The sequence below is a fragment of the Anneissia japonica genome, unplaced genomic scaffold (assembly GCF_011630105.1).
Source record: "Anneissia japonica isolate Jap-2015-1 unplaced genomic scaffold, ASM1163010v1 scaffold585_len4108843_cov191, whole genome shotgun sequence".
In the NCBI taxonomy this organism is placed as follows: domain Eukaryota; kingdom Metazoa; phylum Echinodermata; class Crinoidea; order Comatulida; family Comatulidae; genus Anneissia; species Anneissia japonica.
The window spans coordinates 3535912-3547069 of record NW_022716829.1 but is presented as its reverse complement, the minus strand read 5'-3'; the positions used below and the strand labels follow the sequence as shown (position 1 = coordinate 3547069).

At 34.9% G+C, this 11158-nt stretch overlaps 1 protein-coding gene across 2 annotated transcripts in view; it reads right to left on the bottom strand.

The window, feature by feature from the left end:
* Positions 1-824: 824 nt before the first annotated feature.
* LOC117110003 (QRFP-like peptide receptor) overlaps positions 825-11158 on the bottom strand; it is a 16574-nt gene continuing 6240 nt past the window's right edge. Inside the window, exons 2-5 of one of the 2 annotated variants that reach the window (XM_033252542.1) lie at positions 4352-4732; positions 3105-3517; positions 2318-2419; positions 825-1168 (exon numbers count right to left, since the gene is read on the bottom strand). In XM_033252542.1, the coding sequence (XP_033108433.1) occupies positions 938-1168; positions 2318-2419; positions 3105-3517; positions 4352-4730 (1125 nt within the window). In that variant the 5' untranslated portion in view covers positions 4731-4732 and the 3' untranslated portion in view covers positions 825-937. Of the gene's footprint in view, positions 1169-2317; positions 2420-3104; positions 3518-4351; positions 5527-11158 lie in introns of those variants that run through there. The other variant, XM_033252543.1, reaches the window with a different exon arrangement.

The following is an 11158-nucleotide window of genomic DNA, read 5'->3' as shown; positions in this document are numbered from 1 at the left end:
TATATAGACATATTGTTTATTAAACACAAATATTTCAGACACATTGGTGTCCTTTCTCAGCTTAAGTCGTATGAGTCGGAAACACAAAACATTATAATAACAGTAAGCATAATGATAAAATCCAAGACTATACCGTACCGTATAATAAACAACTGTGAATATACTATATTAATCAAATATAAACAGTCGGTAGCACATTTAAATAGCCTGACGACCAACACAGCGATATTGTCGACGATAAATAATAATAATAATAATAATAATAATAATAATAATAATAATAATAATAATAATAATAATAATAATAATAATAATAATAATAATAATAATAATAATGTCTCTATGAATTTCAGCTTTATCTCAGACTGCCGTTCATATAATTACTGTATATAAAAAGAAAATATTTGAAATAAATATTGAATAAATAATAAAAGCGTAACATTTAACAATTAACAATAATGGTAATGCTAACGATAATGGATGTAGACTTCTAAAGCACATAATACTAGGTCTCTATGCGCTTTCAACAAATGTCCAATAGAAGTTAAATAAAAGAAACAAATAAGATGAAGAAGAGACAAAGAAAAAAGGAACAACACAAACCATCAGCGATACTACAAAGAAAATCGTTCCATCAACATGTGGATGATACTACTGGTATTGGTTGTAATAGCCGTCGGTCTTCAATAGAGACACTTGGCAACTTTAATAACTCTAAGCTTTAAGATGATAATGAAGCAATATATATATATATATATATAAAACATTATCAACATCAGGATCCCAACCCAAGACATTCCTGTCTCTTATACACATCTTCCTCTTTAAAGCCTAATCTGATGAAATTGCGAACCGCTCTAGGTTGGTTCGGCTTATCTGAATTCTCATCATTGGAGTGTAAAACGAATGTCATCACGTTTACTTCTGCTTGCAAAGATCACATCAGGCTCTGTTGCTCGACTATTGTTTTTTCGGTTTGGCTTGGGATTGTTTTTTTGCTGTACACGTCTTTGTTGCACGGTGAATACCTTTTTGAATTGCACGTAAGAATCTGAAGAAAACCTTTTCGAAAATTCTGATTGAAGCCGCAGTATATGAATGGATTGAGGGCGCTGTTTGCATAACCGAGCCAAAGAATGGCAAAATGTATTTTATCATCTGTCTCATTCTGAAATAGAAATAAAAGAAATAATAAGATTATCAAAAATGTATAATTGTATCAGGGGTGATTTGAAGTTACAATATTCTTTAGGATTAGTAAGTCTTGAAGTTGTATCATTTATGTTAATAAAATTAACCTCAAATATTCAAAATTAGATTAGGCTGATATGCTCATTTAAATGAATTAAAATACCGCAAAACCTCGAATTGAAACCCTTGGCTTCTTTTTTTCTTTATTTTTATTTTTTATTTTTTTTCATGGAATAAAGTACACGTCTTAATGTACTTAATACCATGTAACCAATATAATTATTTTGGAAACTCGGAAGATCACTTTAAGCTTCAGTAGCCTGATCTATTTCTCATCGGAGGTTGATAACTCACTTAATTGATACTCGTCATGCAACCTTTAGGTAATAACATAAAACCTCGAATCATCCCAGTGTGGGATTGAGGGAAAACTTCTGTCACCATATGTTTTAACTTTTAAGTTTCGTTGCAGTTGTTGGTCGAGTTGATGAACGAAGAGTACGAACAGGTAAGTGGAGTTGAACCAGATCACTGAGATAACTTGGAGCAATGTGATGATGTATTTAAATATAAATAAAGGACTTTAAAATGAATACGAGCCATTATTGTTGTTGAAGTTTAACACAAGACAGTATGGTGAGTCGGATGACCGAGCGGTTAGCAGGGGCGCCGCAAGCTATAGCCATAATATCGGCGCTGGTTCGAACGGCACGCTCGCCTATGGTTCTGGTGGTAGAACAAGTCTTCTCGGATAAGAACTATAAACCGTAGGCCCAGTGTATACAATGGCTCGTGTGCACTATAAAGAACCCAGTACATCCTTCCGAGACGAGTAGGGGGATACCCCGGTGTAGTGGAACAGATAGCCCCTGTGGTGGACGACGAGAGTTGCTGGTACCGGGTTACCGGGTAGCACAGACACGATGGGACCCTTAGGGGCGAAGACAGTTATTGATCGAGTTCCTAGTCCACATTTCAAGCGCCCTGAGCATCTTACATTAGATGGATTTGTGCGCTATATAAAACTACACTATTATTATTATTATTATTATTATGTCTCCAGTGTATTTTACATTTTTGTTTATAAAATTCTAGCTAATAATCTGTATTTTTTATATTAACTTACATCGAGCCTCTGCCCAATCCATAACCTGCAAATAGTATACACATTGTATGGCAACCAGCACAAGGCAAATGTCAATACCACAACTACCAACATCTTCAGCACCTAAGTAAATAAAATGTAATCATTTTTAAAACTTGGATTAATAAAAATAACATAGGTATGGTACAATTCACGGGAATCGACAAAATCATCATCATTATCATCATCATCATCCCCACCACCATGATCATGACAAATTATCATTATCGTCATCACTATCATCTTCATCATCATCACAATGGCGCCGCGAGCAGCTCTCTGAGATGGATACGTGCGCCTTACAAGATGCCATTATTATCATTATTATTATTATTATTATTATTATTACAATCATAACCATCATCATCAGGCATAGTTTCAATTTTTCCAATTACAATTATAATTAATTCTTTTATATATAATTCCCCAATAGAAAATTACAATTACGATTAGGCCTACATTTTCTCAATTAAATTTTCATTTTGATGTTTGGACACAATCACATAGGCCTGTCATATACAAAAAACGAACATATTTTCAATCAATCACACTAATTTATATAGGACTGTTTTGTAGGGGAAAGAAAATCGTTCCATCAACATGTGGATGATACTACTGGTATTGGTTGTAATAGCCGTCGGTCTTGAATAGAGACACTTGGCAACTTTAATAATTCTAAGCTTTAAGTTGATAATGAAGCAATATATATATTTAAAAAAAAACATTATCAACATCAGGATCCCAACCCAAGACATTCCGATTGGTATACCTTTCTTTTTGTTCGTTCTTGGCTTGATACAGTCGACTCAATACGTTCACCTGGAGCACGAGATATAAGTAATTTCGTTGCTATGGTCAAATAGACGAATATCATCAAACACAATGGAGCGATGTAAACAATTACAATCAACAGCGTCGTGTAAATAGCCTCCATCATTTGATTCTCCCAGTACTCGCCGCAGTATGCTCTGAAAACACCATCATCATATACCCACTCATAATAGTCTGCGTGTAAGAGTAGCGGTATATTGACAGCGATTGCTATCATCCACACAACAAGAATAAAGATACCAGCGCCACCATTACGTGACGTCACGCGCGACTTCAAAGGAAACACTATAGCCAAGTAACGATCAATCGCAATGATGGTCAACGTAAGAATACTAACGTGCACCGAAATTGCTAGAAAAAAAATGAACAATAATAAATTTATAATAATTGACTTTATACGCTAACGATTACAATATGAAAAAAGTGAACTAAAACAAATGCTGTGTTCACGAAAGCCTATGTTCTTAATTCATTTAGTCTCTCAAGTGCTACACTGCAGTACTCATGTGTAAATTAACTTTTTATAGAATAGTACCGTTCATCATATTATTTATGATTACAAAATTGTTAGTGATATGAAATTTTATATTTACAACGATAATTACAATGATAATAGTAGAAACGCCGATAATAATAATTTTCATGACGGCAAAATAATGGTGATAATCGCAATTAACAATATCAATTATATTACTATAAAAAAAAATACTGAAAAAAAAGATACCAATCGTGCACGTAATTTTTTTGTTCGGAGTAACGTTCATTTCGTGTACGTATTTACATTCTTATAATCATCATAACCATCATAATTAGAATGATAAATTAAAAATAATGATAAATTCGTGTAAAGAAGTATTATAGGGCATATTATTGGATTAGATTGCTTGGCCCATGTATCTAAACATTTTAATTAAATCATTAAGTCAAATCTGAAAACTGAATTCGATTTGATCATCAAACTTTAACTACAAAAGTACCCTTTTGAAAAATGTTGAACAGTGTATACGGAGTGTTGACTCAGTGTTTATATTGACTAGATTTGAGATTTGCACTGTGTGTACACACAGAGTGAATACATGGTAACCATGTGTTGCCCCAGTGTGAACACAGTGTGGACGTATTCCACAATGTGTTCACACCGTGGACACACTCGTTATTTACACTTAGTTACCTCTCCGTACGCACCTTGGATTACAGTTGAAAATTTGCACGTGAATTCTCCGAAGATCCAGTACCGCTTTAAATCATGCACCAGATATGTCCACTCAGTAAATACAGCAATCATGATATCCGCCACAGCTAAGTTTAATAAATAATAGTAAGTGGTTCCACGAAGCTGCTTGTTCTTTACTATGATGGCGATGACAACCGTGTTTCCGAACACCGTTAGGATTATCAGAATTGCAATTGCTATTGATTTTAACAGGATAGTTGGGAGGGGTAAGGGTTCCTTAAAAGGTGCTGATGCGTACTCTATCATCATCGTCGTGCTCTGTACAGAGCTCAAGTTGCTCTGCGTCTTCTCCAATAACAGAGAGTACTCTTGCGTTACCGTAGCCATCATTCCTAAAATAGACAATAATGAGTATTGTAAATAACTGAGCTTTCGATTTGTTCCACGGCACGGCGCTAGAACTCATGCGTGACCGTCCTACCGGGCGTCCTATGTTCTCTGCATACGTAGATTTGGCCAAATCGCGTCCTAGAATCCACGAGACAAGAACTAACGTTCTCGCATGCGCAGATGACTTTAAGTGTTGTCATTACGTTGTACGTCCCTCCGTCTTCGAAAGCTCTCTATTTTATGGACGTTGGCCTGCAGTCATCGACCACATTTTAAAGGATGTCAAAATCTGGACGATCTCCCCCTTGGTGAAACCGTTCGTATAGGGGAAATGCCTTTAATGCAGTCTGTATCAGGATAATTTAAATGGTTGGTGTATTTCCAACAATGATCCCTAATCCAGCTAAATGCCATATTTTGGTTGTAAATTGTCTTAAGAATAAACTTGCTGATAATCTTGTAATTTAGTCTTAATGACACACATTTTAGATGTTGTCGACCATGAGAAACTACTTGTCATTATTCAAAAAATAGAAGCATAATACCATTAATATTATCTTAAGAGCTTCTTGGAGATATTTTCCTTAATGCATTTTACAGAAACCTAACATTTCAACCAATTCATTTTTTTTTTCATTCCATCATTAAAATTACCATATAGGCTGTGACTGTGTTTTATTGTACTGTGATTTATTACGATTTATTTTTTCATATTTTAGTTTCATTATAACTCTTCAGAACCGATTTGAAATATGCAGGCGGATGTCAGCTTAATGAAGACTTATTTTCAGTGGGTCATTTTGCTGGTGAATAAGTATATGAATCCTGGTATATAATTTTCAAGTTAAATAAATCCAAATAAATCAAGATTCTCTGTAATCCATGTATGCTAGCCATCTGTCCCGTAATGTACCGTAACACCAAGAATAGCAGCCCATGGGCTTAATCTCGAGAAGGTCATCTCTTAAGCCGGTCACTCAATGCGCCCTACGGTCGTCGGCCGACGCGATTCTAGGAAGAACGCAACGCGACGACGCGCGCTACTGATCGTTTTTAATGGCCGGTTCCCACAATGACGATCCGTTCAGACTGAAAATCAGCAGACGGCGTCGCGTCGTCTACCGCTCACAGAGGGCGGAGTTGATTCGTCGTGCGACTGTCGCACGATGCAATGAGTGCCCGGCTTTAAAGAAGCAGTTTGCAAAAATAATCTCAAAAAGAAGCCATGGGTTTCCAATCAAGATAATATGGGATTTTTTTTTTTCGAGATAGTGCTTACATTCAGACTTACAATAATGATCTTTGATTATTGTGTCAGTATCAATATTATTTTATTGTACTAGCATGGTTAATATTTAAAAAATATGCAATTTCGAATTTCATAGTTGAAAATGTCGTATAGTAACAATTCCAAATACAGAATTGATTTTGAAAACAAGTCCCCTCTTTAGTTTGCAAAAGTAATACAAAAGTAACATAAAAAAGCCCATCTTGAAAAGAGGCCCATCTCGAAAAGAAGCCCACCGAAGGGTTCTAAGAAAAAGAAGAACCAGGACTTCGAGGTTTTACGGTATGTGGATACATTATTACAAGTACTGTGTAACTGCCCTGCTCTGAGAAAAGGCATTAAGTACATTCACTCTGTTCCCTGGTTTAGCTTATGTGACTCCTGAATGTCTAATCTATCACACTATTTTATCAAATTTCCAAAAATATGTCTGGAAATATGAAATTTATAATTCGGCATTATCTGCGAATTTCACTATAAATACTCTGAGAAAAGGCATTATATGTGCGAAACCTTACATACATGCATTGAACGCTTGACTTCACGCAAGACAGATAGTAAGTAACCAATCAGATGCTAGTATAACGAATATCTAAATAACTGGCTTGGAAACTTTAGCAGATAATGCCTAGTTAGTAACTGCTTTATTTCGAAGAATACGGTACTATGAGAAAGTGCATTATCTGCTTTGTATTTTACGGCTTTTATTTATAATTCTGCGATTAATGCGATACTTTTTCCGAAATGATGCAAGTTACAGCGCAATACCTTTTTAGAAGTCTTTTGGAAGAGCAAGGTAATTCAACAGAAGGACGCACATCTCCGCTCAACATAGCGCGTGCGTACAGTCCTTTGATCTTTACTGTGGCATCGACAATTCGGTACTAGTTGCGAGTACAGCCGTCAATTATTAGTCTATGCGTGCCATTCCTTTTATGGTGTTAGTTTTTATTTTATTAATTTTGGGTACTTCGTAATGTCTGTTACATCTGATATTTTTTTGACCTGGGGCTGTCGCACGATGCAATGAGTGCCCGGCTTTAAAGAAGCAGTTTGCAAAAATAATCTCAAAAAGAAGCCATGGGTTTCCAATCAAGATAATATGGGATTTTTTTTTTTCGAGATAGTGCTTACATTCAGACTTACAATAATGATCTTTGATTATTGTGTCAGTATCAATATTATTTTATTGTACTAGCATGGTTAATATTTAAAAAATATGCAATTTCGAATTTCATAGTTGAAAATGTCGTATAGTAACAATTCCAAATACAGAATTGATTTTGAAAACAAGTCCCCTCTTTAGTTTGCAAAAGTAATACAAAAGTAACATAAAAAAGCCCATCTTGAAAAGAGGCCCATCTCGAAAAGAAGCCCACCGAAGGGTTCTAAGAAAAAGAAGAACCAGGACTTCGAGGTTTTACGGTATGTGGATACATTATTACAAGTACTGTGTAACTGCCCTGCTCTGAGAAAAGGCATTAAGTACATTCACTCTGTTCCCTGGTTTAGCTTATGTGACTCCTGAATGTCTAATCTATCACACTATTTTATCAAATTTCCAAAAATATGTCTGGAAATATGAAATTTATAATTCGGCATTATCTGCGAATTTCACTATAAATACTCTGAGAAAAGGCATTATATGTGCGAAACCTTACATACATGCATTGAACGCTTGACTTCACGCAAGACAGATAGTAAGTAACCAATCAGATGCTAGTATAACGAATATCTAAATAACTGGCTTGGAAACTTTAGCAGATAATGCCTAGTTAGTAACTGCTTTATTTCGAAGAATACGGTACTATGAGAAAGTGCATTATCTGCTTTGTATTTTACGGCTTTTATTTATAATTCTGCGATTAATGCGATACTTTTTCCGAAATGATGCAAGTTACAGCGCAATACCTTTTTAGAAGTCTTTTGGAAGAGCAAGGTAATTCAACAGAAGGACGCACATCTCCGCTCTCGAACATAGCGCGTGCGTACAGTCCTTTGATCTTTACTGTGGCATCGACAATCCGGTACTAGTTGCGAGTACAGCCGTCAATTAGTCTATGCGTGCCATTCGTTTTATGGTGTTAGTTTTTATTCTATTAATTTTGGGTACTTCGTAATGTCTGTTACATCTGATTTTTTTTTTACCGCGAGCTTGTTAAATGCTTCTATAAACTGCAATTTGATTTGTGAAAATTGACCAAGAAAATGAAAAGTTATAGCAATTTAAATTTTACGAATTTTATAAAATTTTATGCTCTTATGTAATATTAATCTGTCATTTTGACAATGTTGGCATGAGGTGCCGAAAACGAACATTTGAGTATATACAGGACATTTATTAATTTTTACTGCGAAGTGAGTCTCATGAACGACAATTCACCACAATTTTGGTAAAATTAATGTTGAAATGAAGAATATATTTCAGTCTAATGTTAGTAGTCCACCGGAAATACGGATTTGACTGGACAAAATTGCAACAAAACGTTTTATGATCTAAATATAAACTTAATTATATGTAAAACAACATACTAAAAGCTTACCAAAATAGGACGTACATAAAGGTGTTTTTTATAACCAAAAGTTCAGCACTATTTGAAAGTAGACTTTTACACGGTACGTACTGCGGTTTTCAAACTTTTCTTGATTATGATTGGTCAACATTTAGGTCAACGTAGGTCATATCTGTTTGTTGCCGGAAGAGTAAGACCTGCGTGTGCGAGCTTCGCGATCGCGAGGTTTGGTGTGCGAATCACAGATATATTTCTTCCGGTTTACAGGAATTACAGAGTATAAATATTGGAAATTAATTGGAATCATACCAGAGTTAGTTCATGTATGACCCTGACAAATTTTGTTGTAAAGTCTAGGCCTGAGGCCTTGTAATAACATCAATTGTTTTAGGCCCTAGCTTAGGCATTGCTTTCTTGCTTCCCGGATCAGTCCAGGGTTCAGTCGCGCACACCTTGAAGTGTGTCACTTTCCCCGCATCGCAACGTTTTCTCGGCGCCCAACGCACGCATGAACGTATAGAGAAAATCTTAGTAACGTAGGCCTGGGGCTATTTTCAATGTAATCTCATCAGTATATAAGTGTAGAATGGAACCAGAAATACATCGACCTACTGATGTAGAAATACTGCTTTGTTTATTGTCGAGTACTGTTTTTTTTTTTTTCATTGTACAGTATCGAAAAAACTAGAGCAGTCTCAAAATCAAAAATCTTTCAACTTATATTTTGACGCCTTTTGAATTTATTTTTAGGATTCAAATCTGTATCATAACATAGGGCCTGCTAATTATTGAGTCGTTTACTCTATTCATGATACATGCATCCAAACAAAAACACTATTAAACAAACGGCGGTCTGACTGAGATTATAGTACACTGCATGCAGGCACGCAAATTGAAGACAATAGCCAAAATTGTAACAAATTACCGTATTTTATTTTAAAAATATTTTGTTTCGATGTTTTGACTCGAATGTTCTGATTTTTAAAGTATTTAATTTTAACACTTAAGACTTTCTGCATAACCTTTTGGAGACCCAGATGTGATCAGACGACCCTCAAAAATTCACTCACGGCCCAAACTTGGGTTACGACCCATGGGTTGCCGATCGTAGAATTAATTAATTAATACAGTAGTATATTATATATAGATTTTATTATGACTGTATAACAGTTAGACCGCATGTCATGAATGCATAATAATATGCCAAATAAATATTAATACAATTTCAGTTCCTTAACATTTTTATTTGTCAATTATAAGTATCGGACATCAACCATCTATAATTTCAATTTTTTACTTGCCTGCCTACCTCCCCCCACCCCACTCCCCACCACCATTGCCAACCATATTAAAGTTCATTCAGTAAAATTCAGTCATGGCTATCGGTATTTCCTTTGAGTTATAATCAGCTGGTACACTGAGTAAAAACAAACATGATTTCTTTCTCCAGATATTCGATCAATAGCAGTAGCCAATTTAGGGGGTGGGGGCCTTTTTTAAAATTTCAAAAAATATTGAGAAAAAAATAATATATTCAAATTTTGTCTACAGGTGCAGTAATCATACATTTTCTTAGCTCTACTTCAGCCGTACGTGGTTGGGACTGAGGTAAAAAAGAAATATAAAGTAGTACCTAGATGGGAAGACACTTTTATATACAGTAGTAAAATTCATCATCATCACATCACCAGGCAAAATAAAGCGTCAACAAATTTCTCATGATCTCTTATTAACGATTTTCGGCAAACATAGAGATCTAATTAATACTGTACATATGATGTAAAATTAATTATCATTGATCGTATGTTTCTTTGTTGTTTATGTACTTTTGTTGCCATGAGAAAAACTAATTTCATATTTTAATTTGACAATAAACCTATCTTGTATCTAATATGAATCGCTGCGATAGAAATATAACAACATAAATGTCTTCGATTTATCTACTATCTACTTCATGAGCCGAAAACCAATTTATCTTTACACACTTTTTATCATACTTGTATAATAAAGGCACGCACTCGAGTCGTGTATTACAGTTAATTCAGATGTTTGTGGACAGAAAACACCGACCGGAATCATTTCCAGGTATATTCTTGACTTCCTTAGGAACATGATGGGGACCACCCCCTTAAAATAGTTGGGGTACGTGTCGCCTGTCACCCCTGTCCATGCTATTCACCAGAAGACAAGGCATTATACAGGCATTATACAGTAATTCGGCACCAAATCCTGATTTTACGTGATTTCCAACATTTTTTTTATATGAAGAGAGTAGAATAGTAGGCCTATTTCAAATAAATCAATTATCAGTCATTATTATACTTTTTAAAATAGCAACAATTATTTTACACTATTTGCAAATAAATTTGTTTTATTGTATTAGCTATAAAATTTTGATTGGTGTTTTTAGGTAAGAAAATATAATAATAGGCCTATTCCTATATAGGGCCTATTGATGTAAGATCACATACTTTTTTTTCCGACTCCTGAGTCTCAGCTGGGTCGGCACACACTGGGCAGGCCTCACTATTTGTCAATTAATCGTACCTATCATTGTATTTAAAATTAAAATTGAATTATTGTTGTAGATCCATCTACCCTGAAATTAAATATTACAGAGGTTACTA